Source organism: Chelmon rostratus, chromosome 8 (genome assembly GCF_017976325.1).
Source record: "Chelmon rostratus isolate fCheRos1 chromosome 8, fCheRos1.pri, whole genome shotgun sequence".
Classification (NCBI taxonomy): Eukaryota; Metazoa; Chordata; class Actinopteri; order Chaetodontiformes; family Chaetodontidae; genus Chelmon; species Chelmon rostratus.
Genome location: NC_055665.1, coordinates 16,966,281 through 16,985,785, shown reverse-complemented (window position 1 = coordinate 16,985,785; position 19,505 = coordinate 16,966,281). Strand labels below are relative to the sequence as shown.

At 41.7% G+C, this 19,505-nt stretch overlaps 1 protein-coding gene across 1 annotated transcript in view; it reads left to right on the top strand.

Annotated features, from left to right (window-relative positions):
* sntb1 (syntrophin, basic 1) overlaps positions 1–18,865 on the top strand; it is a 39,978-nt gene extending 21,113 nt beyond the window's left edge. Inside the window, exons 3-8 of the mRNA XM_041941557.1 lie at positions 388–505; positions 674–763; positions 3,466–3,602; positions 4,479–4,675; positions 12,658–12,887; positions 15,475–18,865. Coding sequence (XP_041797491.1) covers positions 388–505; positions 674–763; positions 3,466–3,602; positions 4,479–4,675; positions 12,658–12,887; positions 15,475–15,567 — 865 coding nt within the window. The 3' untranslated portion in view covers positions 15,568–18,865. The remainder of the gene's footprint in view (positions 1–387; positions 506–673; positions 764–3,465; positions 3,603–4,478; positions 4,676–12,657; positions 12,888–15,474) is intronic.
* The last annotated feature ends 640 nt before the right edge of the window (positions 18,866–19,505 follow it).

Sequence of the window (19,505 nt, the reverse complement as noted above, 5' to 3'; positions counted from 1 at the left end):
TGGAAATTAAGTGAGAGACAGCATTGTGTCAGCTGGCCCACAGAGGACGTATGAGCAATGCCTGTTTCCTGTTTGGAATTGACTTGAATAAACTCAAATTTCAATGCACTTTATTTCATTGTTCTGACCAAGTGCCCATTTTCAAGTGGATGAGGCAAACGAGCATCTGCTGAAGCTGGACCCTAAATGGATAACATTTGGTTTCTAAAACCATGAGTTGAGATTAAATTAAGTCAATCTGGGTCTGCCCGATAAGGCTGGCAGTATATTTTCAATATTCAAAAAGGAATTTATTCATCAAGGGTTGTGAACTATAAAAGTTTTAGAACCCGTCCAGTGATAACAGAGAGGTTAAAGCTGTTTTAACTTCTCTATCTCCTCCTCCAGACAACTGGAGCTGCACTCCCCGGACGCCAGGCACACCGTGGTGCTGCGGTGCCCAGACCAACCATCTGCCCTGTCGTGGTTCTCTTCCATGCACTCTGTCACATCCACACTGGCACAGGTCTGCCTTTGATTTCATTGATATTAAGGGTAATTCCCATCAATGTGACCATTAGAATCAGATAATTAATGATTACGTGCTGTGGCAATGATTCAGGTCCTGAAAGCTGTTTTGAATCTGATGCGTCCTGAATGATCATCTATCCTAAAAACTGACACTTCCCCACAGCGGGCGCTGGCTGAGGTCATCCAGAACACAGCCAGGACGGGGGTTGCTGGCAGCAAAGAGATACGACACCTGGGATGGCTGGCAGGGAAGGTAGGGGGTCTCTGTGTGTGTGTGTGTGTGTGTGTGTGTGTGTGTGTGTGTGTGTGTGTGTGTGTGTGTGTGTGTGTGTGTGTGTGTGTGTGAGTGTGTGACACCCATGCTTCTAGATTTCTCACATCTTTAATGGGGTACCTTCTCTCTTGTTACCATTTTGTAGCTGTGGTGTGTATTTGTGTATGTGCATGTGTGTGCTCTTGTTCCAATCTTTGTGAAAACTAGAGCTGCAACTAACGACAATTTTGATAATCAGTTAATCTGTCGATTATAGCTTCGATTAATTGATTGTTAATTGGAAAAAAAATGGAAATAAAGCTAAATTTTATTATTTCCAGCATTTCAAAAAACAAATCCTATTCCTATTTATGAGTGTATGATGCTCTTGTACAAGTACAGACAAGACCTCTACAATGAAAAAAATGAAGATAAACTAATGCGCTGGGGCTGCAGCCGTGGACTGAGAATAAAAGGAAAATGTCACTCATATATATTTCATCACGTATTGTTCAAGTTTCTGTTGTGAAGAAATGAAGGATTCACTTTAAAGTGTCTCTGACTAAAGGTGTGAAATATTCCAAAAACTCTCGTTAGTGTTTGCTAAAGCTGCCATGTCCGGCAGGTTTGTGTCCGTTTTACAGGTTAATTAAAAAACAAATGCAACAGACAGAAATGCTTTCCATCTGTTTTATCTCAGTTTTATGATGGATCAAGCTTCGTCAGGCGCGTCAGCATTTTATGTTAGCTTTAAAATGGCTAACGTCATATCAGGGGAGTTGACTTCATCAGGCCTTAGCTTTAAAATATCTTAACATAATCTGGGGCCCAAAACGGAGACTGAACAGACGGTATTTTGCCCTTTTATTTATTGATCAATTGTTTGATATTGATACATTGATACATTTTTTTTTAATTTAGTGGCTAGGTGTGCTCCTCTTAAATATGTTTTAGAATTTGGTTGTAATGGCTTGAAACAAGCTACTTTGCATAATGTGTCGTCCATTCACGTCTGAGGGTAAAAGTGTTCACAGCTGTTCCGAACAGCCACACTCGAAAGCGAGGTGAGCGAAAGGGATGCGGTATCCTTTAGAAATGGGAATAACGGTGCACACCTTCAGACGTTCTGTCCTCGGAGGTATTCACAGAGTTGCACACGTTTGAACATAATAAAAGTGACAGAAGTAATTGTGTAACAAATGAAAAATAGAACATGAGAGAGAAGTTCAAGCGCTCCTTACTGACTACGTGATGTGGGTGTAAACGACCGATTCCCAGTTTCAAAAAGTTACGGAAATAGTCAAACACAGCCCCCTCCCCAAATCCAGAGTCAGACAGGTGGAAGGGGAGGGGGGATTTGAAGCTGTGAAAGCTACTGTGGAGCATACTGACACCTTTAGTCTTACAACAGCTGTGACTGTACATCTTTCATATGTGTTCTGCTGTGATCTTTCTGGCAGCAAACAGGGTAAAGAATTAAAAATGTATGTATGTGTGTGTGTGTGGTTGCACAGGTAGCTGTATTTGCATGCATATTTTTGTATTGTGCATATCTTCTGCACACACTCATGCATACATCTTTGAAATTCATACAAACGCACACACACACACACAGATTAAAGCGTCACACACAGACACACACACACCTGTGCAAACATATTCACACACACACCTTTATACATGTCTAATTTAGCCCTCATGAATTTGCCAATATTTGATCCGTCAAATGCAGTACAATACTGTTACTTAGCAACATATTCTCATTATGTTAAAAGGTTGACCCTTGACCCTCTAAATCCCACGATATGATTGGCTGAGGCAGAACTTCAAAGAGCAGCTTAGGATTCCATGGCAGGGCTGCAGATAAGCTTTCATAATGAGAATAGTTACGGAGCATTGTAAAATGAAATACAGAGCTGTGTGTGTGCATGTGTGTGCTCTAAGTTAAGAGATTAACTGTGTGTTTTGAAGGGAAAGCGAAGGGTTTGCTTGTTGGGAGGGATGGCTGGGTGAGGGGGTACAGCAAAGCATATAAGTGTACCTCCAGCCACCTTTATTTTTAGCTAATTATCCCACTGGGTACACGGCGTAGTATAGTGAATGTACACGATTCCAGTGAAGGGGCAGAACAGCTTTGTAACAGCTCAAATTAGATCAATGTTTGCATACCCAGTCTTGGATTAAGTTGAGAGGTGATGACTGGTCCACACTCGGCGCAGAGTACACACTGAGTCTTTTACATTTTCAGCACACACACCATTCCTCTCTCCGACACAACATTAGTCCCATGAAGCAGCTCACTGGCACACCTCTGTTGATATTAGTGATTAAATACCTGCTTTCATCTAACAACCTGAGGACGAGTTTAGAATCTGCAACAAATATAAGAAGGTAGAGGTACACCAAATCCTGCAGTATCAGATTAATTGAGGTTGTGTTTGATTCTAATTCAACATAAGCAATCTTGATTAGGTTGATAAATCGCTTCTCTGATTCGCTGAAATAGATTAGAATCTTAATTATCAAGTTGTTCAATTAATTAATTAACTAAACTCAAACTTGTACAGCTCCATGTATATCAGTTGATATACTCAAAACTTTTGCATTACAAACAGAGGACCCTGTGCAAGATGAGTGGGTATGTTAAATGGATAGATGATGCAAACCTCCCGTGTTTGGTTGTTTATCTGTTTGTGCTGCAGACAGAGAGTGAGAAGCAGAGCTGGAAGCCGGTGCTGGTGGTGGTGACAGAGAAAGACCTGCTGCTGTTTGACAGTCTACCACGAGGCAAGGAGGCCTGGCAGAACCCTGCACACACTTATCCACTTTTAGCAACACGGTAGGTCCACCCCCACAAACACACACAGTGTATTTGCACTAACTACTGTGTTGTCACAGTAATAGGATTTTAAAATCCATATTAAATGTGATATACATGTATAAACTCCCATTTTAGACACTTTGAACTACTTTGATAGTTGCAAAGCATCTGGACAGGCTAAATTATGATGCCGATTATGGTATAATTACCTGCTAAGCACCAGCATGTTAGCTTGACAACCATTTCCTTACCAACCTCTACTATTTCTGTTTTGACTTTACCACAACTCCAAAGGATCAAACGCAAACTGTGAACTTCAACCTTGTTCCAATTAGGTTTTCTTTATAATGAGCTTCACAGCCGTTAGTGTGCTGTAGACCTTTAGTCATCACTGACAGGTGTAGCATTGCACAACTGTGATTTTTATCAAATATGAGGTAGAACTAGAGTAAGAGTCCATGACGACGCTAGTGGCTCTTTGAGGCTGCTCTCAGCAGTGATGCTTTGAGCTAAATATCAAGCCGTGTCCAGCCATGATGCCATGCTTTAATCATTCCATTGTGGGAATTCTTTAGGGAAAAGTGCATACATTTCACAATTCAGACACTCACATTTCACAAACGTTGAAGGGTAATGTGATACAGTAGTAGCAAATGGGAGTGATTTGCGAGCTTTAGTCTTGTTGCTTTTGAAGTCACTTTTACATGGCTTTTGATATGTCTTTTGTGCTTTGCCTTTGTTGATTCAACAAAGGCAATGTACACCAACATATCTGCTCCTTTTTAACAGTTTTGACCCTCAGTAGGGGAAAAAATTTCCTTTCTTAGAGCAAGGTGCTTTATCATGACAACATGCTTTCTATATGACAGTTTATGTGTGTATGCGTTTATCCAGTCTGGTACACTCTGGCCCCGACCGGGGTTCGCCTCACTCCGGCACAGAGCTGTTCTTCGCCACTCGGACCGGCACGAGACTCGGCATCGAGACTCACCTGTTCCGGGCTGAGACCACCAAAGATCTGTCCCTGTGGACCAGACACATAGTCAACGGATGTCACGCCTCAACTGAGATGATCAGAGAAGTCTCTACGAGTGAGTACATAAGCCATAAACGCTCTGATTTAGTAACTCAAAGTACTTTTAAAATGGAGAAAGAAACATACACACTTAGACACTATAAACAGAGACAGCGGCTCACACAAACATGGTGTGGATGGAGCGGAGTCAGCAGCACAGGTCACTGTGCTGGATTCTGGGATTCTTCCTCAGATGTGTTCAGGCATGCTGCAGCAAAGCATATCCAGAGAGACTAAAGAGGCTGCAAGGGTGAGTGCTGCCTGAGGTTTTGCAAGCCTAAAATAAAGTCTAAATCCAGTGCAGAAGTCAAAATGTATACATGCACCCATATAGACTCCCATGTCTGTTATACACGGAGATAGAAGAGGGTTTGTGATATACTTTGGCAGCCATATGGAAGATGTAGACAAAGCACTTGCTATTTATAGAAAGGAATGCTATTCTAGTGTGTGTGTGTGGTGTGTGTGTGTGTTTGGCATTAGGTATTGGCTGTCCAGGGAATTCCAGCAGAATCCCCCCTCCCCTCCTGGCTCCATCTTTGCCTCTCTCTCTCTCTCTCTCTCCCAGCACAAAATGTCCTGGGAACTGCAGTTCTCCCCTGGGCCCCCGTCCTCTCTCCATCTATGATAACACCATGACAAATTAAGTTTCACTTCAGACTCCACTCTTACATGATGCTGCGCGCATCTAGCAGCAAATGATACATGACCCCAACGCTGCTTCCTCATTGTCAGTGCCGCTTCCGCATCATTTACCACCTCCAAATTCTTGTTAAAACTCTCCTAAATTGTGTCTGCGCCCACTGATCCAGGTGTAAATGCTACGCTGTGATTAGCATTGCGAGGCGCGATCCACGTCCGCAGCGCTCGATTTAGATTTAACACTCCAAGATGTTTGATAAAAATCCGATTTTGTATGTCATGGTATTTAGCAAGGAAATGTGAATTTTAAAAGGTATCTTACTTAATCCCGTGACAAACCGCTGTCTAGACTGAAACAAGCTGCTCAGTATCGATTTGCTGTAGCTTAAATGTAGCAGTGAAATCAACAGCTTTTTCGTTCTTATTGGTGTGCTTGCCCTGCTCACCTTCAGTCTGAGCAGAGGTCCAATCAGCCAAGTCCAAACACCTCTGCAGGTGTAAAAGGACTTTCTGCATTCATTGATTTTTTTCTTTTGGCCACCAGGGGGAGCAAGAATAAGACATCAGCAATTGCTATCACTTAAGTTGATATTATGAAGTGTAAAGTGACACTGTTCATATACGCGTAGTCATTTGATCCATTGTTGCTATAACTCACAGCTCATAGCTGTGCTAGCAGCTCTGCGAGGCTTCATCACAGCAGTGCTTTGAGCTTAACGCCAGCATGGCAACGTGTTCACATGACACGTGAGCGCTAACATGCTAACTTTAAGGAGGTATATGCCTAATGTGTACAGTGTTAACCATGTACGTTTGGTGTAATTAAAAGGCTAATTAGCGCTAGATACAATGAGAGTAGAGGCCAGTTGGTTACTTTCAGCTCTGGAAAAAAGTCTGATGTTCAGATTGTTTCCTGTGTGCAGAGAAAACCTGTTTCACATACATAATTATATTTTTTTCATGAAGATTTTGAGGATTCTTCTTGTGGGATGTACTTGACCATCCTGCAAGAGTGATGACAACCCTGTATAATGTTGACCAAAAATTAGGTTATGAGGTTAGGTTATTACTAGATTTCATTTTGCATGAGTCTCATGGTCAATGCGTGAGAGTTGGCATCCCTAGTGGTGACGGCCCAGTAGATGAAATGTCAGGGGTTCACTGAAGTGATTACAATCACAATAGAAATCTGATCGCAAATAGATTAGCTGTTAACGCATTTCAACCTCATGGTGGTGCAGAAGTCAGCCAATCACAGAAATCCTTCCTCCTCTGGGGATGAATGTATGTACAACATTTCATAGAGATCAATGCAGTAGTTCCTGAGATGTTTCAGTTTGGAGCAAAGTGATGGACTGACAGACCCACAGTAAGTGTACCATGGCTAAAGATACAGCAGCTTTGATTTCATATTGTAACACTGATTTGTCACAGTGACGCCACAGGCCAGGAGAATAAGGAAAAATCAGAATGGTTTTGAATATTTATTGCTCACTATTGCATTTCTGTCTGAAATGGATACCATAACTTGTCTGAAACAGATTGAGGACAGCACCAAGCCCTCAATTTCTTGTTACTGAAGTAGAACAGTAATTTACACCTCGACGAGAAGGAGTGTGATAATGCATACAAAGCGCATTCGCTCATTTTTCAGCAGTTGCCACCTGAGGAGTGGTTGCGCTGACCTTGTCAGCTTTTCATCTGTGTAACATTCTGATAAATCATTGTGATGGTTTATTCACTGTCAAGGCTCGTGATAAAGATTTGCTTTGAAGATAGATCAACTATCACGCACTGGGCAGCGGGCCATTCTTAGAGGGATTTTAAAGGGGAAAGTAATTTGTTCAGCTCTGAAATCAAATTTCAGACACTTGGCCTGCTGTCATTTCTGATATTATGATGTCCAAGGTGACTTAAACTTTTCAGAGGTAATATTGATATTTTAAGCTATTAGCAGGGTGTCATATCATATCAGGCAGTCACAGCATCCCGGTTTAAACGCTGCTTACGTCTACCGCATATCTGCTCTCTTTTAAAACATTCATAACACAGGTTGAGCAAACAATCTCACCAGAGGGTCCATTTAGTAGGTGTTCCAGAGCTTTTGATCATACCACATAATATTCATCAGCAGATGGAGTTTGCCAATTGATCATGGTATAGCAGATGTTCATGCTTCTTTTTTTTTTGCGCACTTTAACAAAACAGGAATTTTGGGAATTTTTTCTTACAGAGAGTTAGATGAGAAGATGGATTCCACTCTCATGTCTGTGTGCTAAACATGAAGCTACAGCCAGCTGTCAGTTACCTTTGCTAAGTCACTCTACTTTAGCTTTCAGAAAATACTGGAAATGGGGGGAAAACAGTTACCCTGCCACCATCGAAATATAACAAAATCTGCTTTCCAGCACCTCTAAAACCCACCAACCAAAGTGTTTCATGCCTCTCTTGTTTAATCTGCACTAAACAAAAGTGGAAACCTCAAGTTGGTCACGGGTTTACAGGTGTTGTGTGCACAGTGACACATACATTACATTAACCGGATCCTCAAAAGCACCAAAGCAGCTACTAAATGAATCTTTTGCAGACATTGTTTTCTCGACTTCTGTGGCCAAGGTCAAGAATAAACTTTGGACCACAGATTCAGAACATTATTTTATTGCCAGGTTCAGATTTATCTGTTAAACCCCTCTTCTCCATGCACACCCACAGCCTTCTCGTTAATGTTGTTGTCAAAGGTGACAGCTGTAAAGCTTGTTAAATTGTCTTAGAGGTCGACCGGGTCTCTTTAATGAACAGGTAAACAGCTTAATGGCTTAAAAAAAGCAATTCTACCTCAGTGGTTGTGGAAAATGAACCTAGTAACCTGCTGTGACGCTTCAAGTTCAGCGCAGTGGGACGCAGTTTCCGAATATGAAGTGGTTCACCTGCTGCTGATATCTTTTCCCACTTTAAAAGAAATGACAGTTAAAGCAGAGTCTCTGTCCTGTAATAACCTTTCCACTTATCGTGAGTTAGTGTCTCCCTCCTCTCTCACTGTCTCTCTCTCTCTCTCTCTCGCTCTGTCCCTCATTCATTCAATTCCTCTCTCTGTTATCACCCCCCCCCCCCCTTTCCACTCACCATCAGGCAGAAAGAAGGGCTTTTGTTGCAGCCTGAAAAGCTCCTTTCTTTGTGTGTTTGTGTGTGTGTGTGTGTGTGTGTGTGTGTCTGTTTGCGTGTGTGTATTCTGATGGGAAACCCTGCTTGCCCCACAGATCAAGGCTCTCAGGTAGAGGAGTAGAGTTTCAGGTCTAATTTTCACTCCTGAACACAACAAGGACCGCAGCACTCTTTGCCCCATTTATAACTGTTGTGCCATTAGGGAGACGTTTGTCCTGCCAGATTGTTTATACATCATTAGAATGATATTACACATTATGAGACTCATTTTTCATCATGAATGGGGTGTCTTTACGGTTCCAGGGATATTACACTTTATATTTCACTGGGTGTGTTTGCGCCTGATTTTTCTGTTTGATTCACAGAGTCCTTCTTATCAATGTTATTTCCTGAAGTTGTAATCACGACACCTCTGTTGTTTCACTGTGTTTCACAGTTGATAAAGAGAGGAGAAATTACAGCAATATACTGCTCTGCTCTTGGCATAATAAAGAATCTGAAACCCACACTAGGACCTCCAACACTGTGGGTACCTTACTGGTCCTGAGTCCCAACACCACACCTGAACAATGTGTATGAGGCCAGCTCAGCCTCTGTGGAATCACTGTCTAAAAATATGTCAAATACTGTATATTAAAGTAGATTATTAAAACAATGCAAAACAATACAGACATTCAGTTGCAGGTCATTTTCCTGAGAAAATGTTCACACACATAATGAGAGGTTGGACACAATAAGGTGGACACGGAAAAGAAAAAGAACCGAAACCTTCAAGGATACTAAATCAGCACTGCTACAAAAATGGATTAGAAAAGGCTGCAGTTTTTTCTGTGTTTGACATATTAAGTCCAGTCAGAAACACTTCGACCGTGTATAGAAAACAGGTACACGGTAGGATGTAGTGCAAAGGGCTCTGCTCTGTGTGGGAGGTCTCAGAAAATCTGAGCATTAACAAGGATTCTGCTGGGAGAATTAATGCCAGGAGGACATCCTGAGTCTGGGGGAGGGGGCTTAGCCTCAGCCTGACTTTCAATATTTGGAAATTATTTTGAGATTAGTGTTATTATATCATTAATTATTTTCAAAAGATTCTTATTGTGTTCTAGTTCAATCATCGCTGTTAACAGATCACCTGACTGTTTTATCACGTCTCAATACTTCATTCTGATTGTTAGGTTTGTAGCATGTTAGCAGAGACAGATGATAACCAGCTTTATGATACCAGTTATCCAGGATCACCAGTGGAGCAAATAGTGGAGCAAATAGCCTAAAGAGAGACAGAGACCTCAGGACATCATGGAGGTTGGCTGTTAGCCAAGTTCTGCAAACATCTGCGTCTCAGAAATACTAATACAAAATAATGGCCTTCGATGCAGCGTGCGACATGCTGCCAACAATATTGATATGCGAGTGTTGTTTGAGTAATACAATGTCTTCTGCCTGTTTTGCCTCGTGCTGCCTCTGGAAATGACAAGAGACTGAGCTGTTGACAGGGTCCGTAAAAGGAGGAGACATTTCATACATTTTCTGCTGTGTTTAAAGGGGAACATGTCTGCAACTTTGCCTTTGAGCAGAACAACTCTAAACACTTTTGATGATCCTTTTGATTTTTGATGAATAAATCCGCACTTTAATGTTGTCACTGCACCTGCAAGTTGACTCCATGCTGGTGTAAACTCCCTTATTAACGTAGCTCTTTTACAGCTAACAACTGCTGCTAAATGGCAGACAGCCACCCTCGTAGCAGTGTTTGTAATTGTGAATAAGTTATGTCAGAGAACTTTTTCTTGGAGTGTTTTCGTTCTTTGGCTGCTGAAGCACTGTGAGAAAAAGCTGTAAGGTTTTCATGAATGTTTAAAATGTGCAGAACACGATGAGATGCCAGAAAACTAAAAAAAAAAAAAAAAAAAAAAAAAGCAGGAAATCAAGGTCTATTGAGCATGCACTCCTATGACTCCATCACATTTCATGCAGTACAACCCATCCATCTGCGACTCTGTCCGGGGTAAATTCAGTTTACAAGAATTATTTGCTAACTGCGTTTGTGTTACTGTGTACACATTTGCCAACCTCGGTTTCACAACCGTCTTTGGAGCCGAACAAGGAGGGGATTTAGGTGTGTATAGGGTGATTAGCGTGGTTTGACTGCCGACATGGTTAAGTAATCAGAAAATCGGCCTGTTGACAGTCAGACAAAAGAGGCTGAAGCAGGCCACAGTGAGCGACAACACACACACACACACACACACACACACACACACACACACACACACACGCATATATACATGTATGTAAACACACATGCATAGGCACTCTGTAGCCCATACAGAGGGAAGAAACTCATATGCTATGCATCTCCATGTCTCTTTCGCATATACACACACAAGCATTGAGTCATTACACACACACTCTCACTGTCGTATGTACTCACATGCAAACACACACCCCTCCCCTCCCTGTACATGCACACACATCCCGCTCTGGCTGTCTGCAAACAATGGGGAGATAACAACTCTCTTCTCGCTCCCCGTGTCACACAAACACGCCGCTCGGTAGATCAGACGCCATCCAGAGAGAGGAGCTTATGCTCTAAATGAAGTTTTCAGCATGCAGCCGGCGAGAGAACTCTGCTGTCAATGCACTGAAAAATAAGACTAAACGCAGCTACGCCACACTGTGCGGGGACGAGACAGGTTTGTCATTACAGCGGAGGAAAGTGATGCCTAAATTGGAAGAGTAGATAAAGATAGTGCACTCAGCTTTCAGCCAGACCCACGCAGTGAAGAGAGAGGGGAGTGGGTGGGAGTGGTGAGAGATGTTGTACAGCAGATAAATTACGCCGCGTTTTCAGCAGGTTGGTGTCCACCTGAAGAAAGTAGCCTGTCACTGAAATGTGGTGAACTGTAATGTGTAACAGACACACGAGTCATAACAGAGTCAGGCTGGCTTTGATAGATAACTAACATATTAACAGAAAAACAGCTGTCACAGAGGACAACATGATAGAACTGTACAGTGTGTTTTAATAAGGAGAGCATAGCTCTAACCCTAACCCCCTATTTCACTGGTATATTTTATTGTTTATTGTTTAGTATATTTTTATTGTCTTAGAATATTTTAATTTCTGGCATATTTTTATTGCATTTAGGAATATTTTTACTGCATGTTGGTTTATTTTATTCTAGTATCTTAATTTTATTTTAAAATCTTTCTCATCTTTCTTATTATCTTGTTTCTAACATGGTCTAACATGCTCAATGACAATAAAGAAATCTTGAATCTTGAATAAATCTGGACTGAGTTGCCTGTCCAGTACTACAGTAGGGGTGTCTCCAGTGTTTAGTCTGCCCTCAATTATATAAATGAGGTGGACAAAATATTATAAATACCACTTCATACAAGGCAGCACAGAACTATAACATTCTTTCAAGAAGTCTAACCAAAAACATTCTATCCTTCATGAAGGAAGGATTTATTGTTTTAAATTAGTGTATCATTAGGTTAACCTTATAGATATACCTAAAAAAAACTGGCAGCTGAGAGAGTAAATGAATAGTTAGAATGGAGAAATACAGCCAAGAATGTCATCATGACAGTCGATAACAGAAATCTTGATGTTTTAATTATTTCACTTTATCAAGCCATAATAAACTGAGTCAATTGGAAGCACTAGTAAAGTGCAGTATACTCATAATGCAGAGGAGAGCAACACAGTTTTGCCCTCTAACCTACATTTGATTGTTTTAGTTTAACCGCTTGATCACCTGTGTGAGCTGGATTTGCTGAAAAAGAAACTGTCAATGTCGTTCATCCTTTTTGGAGGACTTTTGCACGAACACCCAACCGAGCAACACAACCCATTAATCATGCTGAACGGCCCTGCCTTTCTAATACAAGCACTGCTTGGCACTTAAGTCATCAGACAACAGAAAATGTATATCCTCACTAAAACTAAGCAGAGAAGGTTTTCCAAGGGCAAGGATGAAATACTGGTGCATTTAAAAATGTACTGCTGCTTACATAAACATCTGCGGTTTAGAGCCTGACCTTTACCTCTAATTGTAATTATTATTGTATAAACGTGTACCAGGCTGATGATTCAAATTCTGACTTTGTCGTCCACAAGCTATTAGTTCAAAGAAGATGAAAAACAGGATTTGTTCATGAGCATATTGTTCGCCATTTGTCTACCAGGTTGTCTATACCAGGGCCAGGAGTGCCGGCTGGTGATCCACTATGAGCAGGGCTTCTCTGTGCTGGCTGACCCCACACTGGGAGACAGGGAGGAGGTGGAGGAGAGAGGAGCTCACACGCCCACCAGGCCCCGGGTGCTCCTCTCCTACCCTTATGAAAAGCTAAAGATGTCCTCGGATGACGGGGTCCGCATGCTCTTCCTCGACTTTGGAGGGAAGGAGGGGGAGATTGTGAGTGTTTTCTCTTTTAAAACGTTTTATTTGGACACACAAAATGTAGCAAGGAGCACAGTTTTCCTCCATGTTCGTGGTCCACCTCCACATTTGAGGAAAGTATGATATTTCTGATAATACAATTTACAGTACAATATGGTTTCACTTTGGAGCTAAACTGGGTAAAAATGTTCTTTTTTAAGCCTTTAGAAAAATATTAACTGTTTTTTTTGCTTTTCGATACACACTGATGGGAAAAAACCATGTTCAATAACAAGCTTACTCTGCTGTCATGTACAGTACAACTAGCAGTAAATAGAACAAGTTCATACCAACTCTCAGGGGCTTTCAGCGGGCCTCCTGGGAGATGAGGCAAAACACAAATTGGAGTACAAGTCGACGAGAGACAGACGGAGTGAAAGTGTTGCAGCAGAAAGTAAATTGCAGCACTTCATCACAAAATACCCGCTGAAATGAAATGAACCTCACACATACAGTACGCAGGTCTTACCAGGTAAGAGCGCTCCAGAGTTTTCTTTAAAAAATAGCCTGTCACTCACTGTAAGAGTTTCAATCTGTTTGCACCACTCAGCGGCTCACTGTGGAGGTCCAGTTGGCTCCTGTTTCAGGGAGTAATCAGGACCAATTGATGTGTATACCTGGAAACAGCCAAGTACGAACACCACCACTCTCACCACCCAACATGTTCGTCACTGGCGTTTGAAAAGTTTCAGTTTTTAGCCTCTAGGATCTTATCTGACAATACTGATATGAATATCAATGTCGGTGTCAGGAGGACGAGCTCTGGCAGCTCTTTTATTACCTTCCCTCGGCACTCATACAAACTGTTTTTACCCAGAAAAACAACATTGATATTTCATCATCCATAAAGCTATAGCACTGTGATTTACTGTACGCTGGAAAATAAAGTGACAGTGAGCTAAAATATTTACTCTCTTGGCTTGTGGGATCCAGAAATTGTAAACTGAGATGTTTTATATCTACCCTGGAACTGCCTGTGTAATAATCCACATACAGCCACGTATAAAACTTCTGTCAGACACACTCATGTTTGACTGCTGAAGGCAAATAAGCAAAGACTTCAGAGCTTTGATTTAAAAACCCTCTGTTGGCTACCATAGCAGAACAGATTTTGGTGTCTGTAGCATTTCTGAGTCCCAACACCACTATAGACGAGGCTTTATAAAAATCCCAAGGTGCTTTTGGATGTGGCTGATGGCTCATTAGCTCAGCATTTGAAAGTGGAATCAGCTGGGCTTTTTTTCAAAGCGTTGACGATACTGTCATTAGTTGGCAGGGACTATGTCTAATTTTATCACAGCAATTGACAGTTTATCTCCCCCGATACAGAAGATGGATTATGGAGCTGGGACCAAGCCAAACCATTGATTGTGGCTCGGAAACCAGAAATGAAGAGTTCTGTGGCACAGTGGTGCCTCCTGCTAAATGCTAACTAAATGCTTGAGTCAGCATGCTAACATGCTCACATTGACAATGCTAATATACTGATGTTTAGCAGGTTTAGCATTTTCTCTATTTTTAGTGTATGTGTTAGCATGCTAATACTCTGTAATTAGTACTTAACACAAAGTACAACTGAGGCTCATGCAAATGTCACATATTTGCAGGTATTAGGTCATTAATATGGGAAAGTACAGGACAAATACAAATTTTGATTTGACTTGACGATAGTGCTGGATGACAAACTGAGGGATCGTCAAAGTTATTGAAGTTCATTCTGAGGGGCCACGACCACCTTTACCAAATTTCACAGCAATCCACCCCGTAGTTTTTGAGACATTTCAATTGACAATTATTAGCTGAACCACAAATAGCAACTGGCTGGTGACATTAGAGGAAAAGTCAGGGGATCACCAGAGCCATCAGGATACGTCCTCTGGTCACTGTGGCCGTCTGTCCTGAATTTCATGCCAATCCATCCAGTAGTTGTAATATTTCTGGTGGAGCAACTGGCAAACTGATTGTCAATCCTGTACACTCACCCTGTAGCCACATCACGAGCATGGCTAATAACATTTATCCCAACTTGTGAGCTTTCTGGAAACCCACAGTTTTGTGGACCAGTAATGGTGTTCAGGTCTACTCATATTTCAGTGCCCTGGGTTTGCTGGACATGAGGTAGCCTCTAAAACTTCCTCAGTATTAAATCTGACCAACGAAACAGTAGTTTATGTGTGAATTTATAGGTTAAATCTCCCCATAGGCCTATGGAACAGGATGTGAGTCATAGTTGCAGTGTTGATTCAGGCTATGAACAGAGCTTTGTTCACAGTGATGTGGTGTTTGTGTGTGTACAGTTCTTAGCTGCAGCTAGGACTGTCTAATAGTTTCCTCATGGGGAACTGTGTTGACTGTGCAGTTAGTATTGGGTATGTTTTTATGGTTTTATGTGCTTTACAAAGTCTTTTTCTTCTCCTTGCCTCCCTGCCTCTTCCTCTCTCTGTCATTCCATGTGCTTTTATGAATACCCACATCTTTTAATTATGATCTCTCCTCTATATCCCGGTGATGTTTTGCAATATTCTGCTCCACTTTCTAATTCTGTTTTCTTTTCTTCCTCCAGCAACTGGACCTCCACTCATGTCCGAAACCGATCGTCTTCATCCTACACTCCTTCCTCTCTGCAAAGATCTCCCGCCTGGGTCTGGTGGCCTGACCTCTCTAAAGGGACACTTCATCTCCTTTGAAAACAGAAATCCACCTTGTTTTTCCACCTCTCTGCAGCCCGCATGCAGTACATCCTGTCAAACTCCCTCAGCCGGGGACCCAAGCTGAGTGAATGTAGCCTCTTTCTGGAAATTAACCTTTTTTGACTCTCTGGATCCACATTAAAGAAACACTGGAGAAACCATTCCAGATTGGTTTTGCCTTGAGTGAAATGGACAGATTTCTTTGGGATAACCCCCCCCCCCCAAATTAAGGGCTGCATGGACTGAAGTGTTGACTGAAGAACCACAGAAAAAAACATGGACTGGACTAAAAACAGAGGGATGATGTGTACGGACAGAGGGACACATTTAAAGGAGCAGTTTGGGCATTACTGTCACGTCCATGATTGGAAGGACTGGACATGTGCAGCAGGGTTGAGATCAGTTCACTTTTAATCCAATCAAAATGCAATGGCAAACTGCCATCCATTTACCAATTATATAATTTATTCACCATTAGTTCTGAAAGGACATTCTGAATTTCACTTGGTCATTTTTCTTCACCAGACACTTGACACTGTGGAACAACTTTATGCATTTGTCTTTGTTAGCGATCCCTGAAATGTCTTGTTAGCTGTGTTAGCATTGATCATTGAAACTGAGAGGCACAGTCGCCCGCTCAGTTTCCCACAGTGTGACAGCTGACTCAAATTCAAAATGTCACAGCATTCTTTTAGGGTTCTCGGTTGCATGTGGTGATCATCTGTGTTTGACTGATCTGACAGTAATCTGTTCAGTCAGTTCTAACATCTTCAAATATAAGGAAAGGATTGGCTTCAATTAACAGGAATTATAATTTACTCAAGCTTTCAGAGTTTTTTCAATCATATTTAAATTCCATGTACTATTAATCAGCCAAAAACAGGAGAAACTCACCTCCAACTTGTGAAAAAGTAAAATACTCTGGGGATGCAGAAGGCATTCACTGTTGTGTTTCTGATACATACAACTTCAGTTTCCACAGAATTATTACAGAATGACAGTATTAAATATGCATGGAGGTTTATGACAAGGATAAAGATGCATATGATTAATATTTCCTAAATAGGACTCTAATCAAAAAATATATTCATATTCACAGTACTTTGGTTTTGAGATTTTGACAATGTAATTTTAAGGAATAGTTTGATCTCATAAGGAAGAGTGCTTTTTTTGCAGAGAGTTAGGCTGGATATTTTGCTTGCTTTTTAGCCATATGTTCACATAGACAACTGGCTGCGTCATGAACAAAATTGTACTTACTGTACGACATGTGTTATTGGAGGATACCACTAGAGGGCACACCAGAGACCTCAGCCCACATTCAGCTTCCAGATTTGCATGATCTAAACACTAAACACAGCAACACTGCTGCGATCTCAGGATTTTGTTAATTCTGAGATCACAGCAGAAACGTCGGCAGCCGCGCCATCGCAGGTGTTATGTAAGACCCCCGCTACACTGTGACAATGGCAAGTGTGTTTCTCTCGTTATGCCAGCCCTAGAAACCGGCTCCACCAGTATTTCTGAATGTCGCCACACGACACACACAGTGACTCAGTCAGTTCAGCAGAGTTTCTTGCTTTCATCCTCCACTTTCTAGCGACAGGCATCTGCTGCCATCCCCCTACAGCCCCTACACTGCCCCTGCTGTTAACGTGTGTATTGCATCTTGCATACACGTAGCATTAATTCCTGAGGAAGTGCACAAGCAATGCTCCAAACACATGCAGGACATGCAAGGCAGCCATCGTATGCATGCAAACGTATGTTAAAGCAAGCAAATCTCTGGTATATCTGTGTCTGTGACATGTGTAAAAAAAACTAAAAAGTCAAGCCAGCAGCCAGTTAGCTTAGCTTTGCTTAATTGCTGCCTCTGTCCAGAGGTGACAAAAGCCACCTGCAGGCACCTGTAGAGCTCAATAATTAGCACGTTCTATCTCATTTGTTTAATTTGTACTGTGCTAATAGGCAGTTAGCCAGAATAGCTTGATGCAGATAAACACATACATCTGAAAGTAAGCATGTGATAATGTTTTGAAACACTTTTTAAACAGCTGCTTTAGCTAAGTTAGCGTAAAGACTCATCAAACCTTTGCAAGAAGTAGTCTGGCACACAACCTCCAGTAAAAATGCGACATTTCTGCACTTTAGTTTTTGTAAAGGGCGTTTTAGAGCTTCTGGTAGGTGGATTTTGTTACCATTGGACAGAGCCAGGTTAGCAGTTACCCTGTTTCCAGTGTTTATGCTAAGCTAACCAGCTACAGGCTACAGCCTCATATTTAACAGACAGATATTTAGTCGTATCGATTTGTGAATCTAACTCTCAGCAAATAAGTGCATTTCCTGAAACGTTGAACTATTCCTCTGAAGGTCTCCAATCGGATCAGACATGACGACGCTGTTCGTTCGCTTCTTTATTTCAGGACGAACAGTGAACTGTTCAAGATCATAAGGCCGATTTATCGACTGAAATCATTCAACGCTCTCTGAAGAACTGATCGTGTTTGCCTGAGCAGCTGAACTACTCTCATGTTCTACCCCATTAAACAAACATCCGCCATGAGTACTTCTGATATTCACATAAAACCAAAACTGAGTCAAAAGGTGCCACGGTCGCCCCTTCAAGTATTATCTGTCATTCATTATAGCGAGGTAGCCATCATAGGAGTCTTAGATCCCGCTGCGGTCCTGCAGTAGCCAGTGCAGGTCATCATCTTTCTGGATGTTTTGCAGCAGATCAGATCTCTATCCAGCACCGTCTCTGACGTGGTCGGCTGCCAGGTCCTTTCCTCGTGCCTTCAGATGACTGAGAAGAAAACATTTGGATTTTGAGAGAAATCGTAGAGACCAAACGGATGAGTGTGGAGCAACAATGTGACTTCTATGACGGCTACTTTACTTTCGGTTATGAGCACAGAAATGTTGTGATTGCTCTCTTCTTTATATCAAACACAGACACACACACACATTTCCAGTGACCACTTACACACACACACATACACACTGAGCAATGATTTACACACTGTAATCCCACCACTCTCTAGAAGACATATCACCTGTTTTGTTGATACTAAATGATAGTGGAGGTATTGTAACACTTGTTCAGACAAGAATCCAGCACTTACTGATAACCTCAAGTGGAGTGAAGCAAAGGCTGCTTTGATATGCAGAATACTCTGATGCCTTCGGCAGCTACTGTACTGTCACTCAGAATGATGAAGCTTAGTTTTTAACCCAAACAGTGCACATAAAATCATGTATTTAACAAAAGTGCCATGATGAGTCTGTTTTTATTGCCTTTGCTTGTCATTTATTCGCGTCTCATCAGCAGCAAATACAAATCAGCGGAAGCAGCTTGGGAGGGTTTCAGTTTCACTTCGATCATGTTAAAATGTAAATCACAGCTGCAGTTTGTTTGCTCTTCATTATTTTTTGATGTGCTATTATTATCAGGATAACCTGTGCAGTGCAACAAAAGCAGGCAGCATTTCATTTCGGGGACAGTTAAGATAAAAGGTGGTGCACTAGTTCACTAATTTGAAATGTTAGTGACACTTCAGCCTGATTTAAGAAGTGCTTCATCTTCAGCTCAGCAGCAAGGATTCATGTGTCTTTAGCCGAAGAGCTTGAGAGTAATTGAGACTTAGGCAGCATTTAACACGATCGTAACTCTTTGACGTTGTTTACTGCCAGGTAATGAGCTGGCATCCTTTCTCTTTTCCTCACACACACACATACAGAGATGGATGGACACACTCAAGTTTTTTAGAGTGAGGAGTTTAGATCTCGAACACAGTCACGACGCTTGACATTGTTTACCTGAAGATTTCCCCGCCTCTTTGTGTTTATCACCGTCTCCTCTCCGTTCAGGTCGTTATTGACTGTCAGACTCTCGATGAGACAC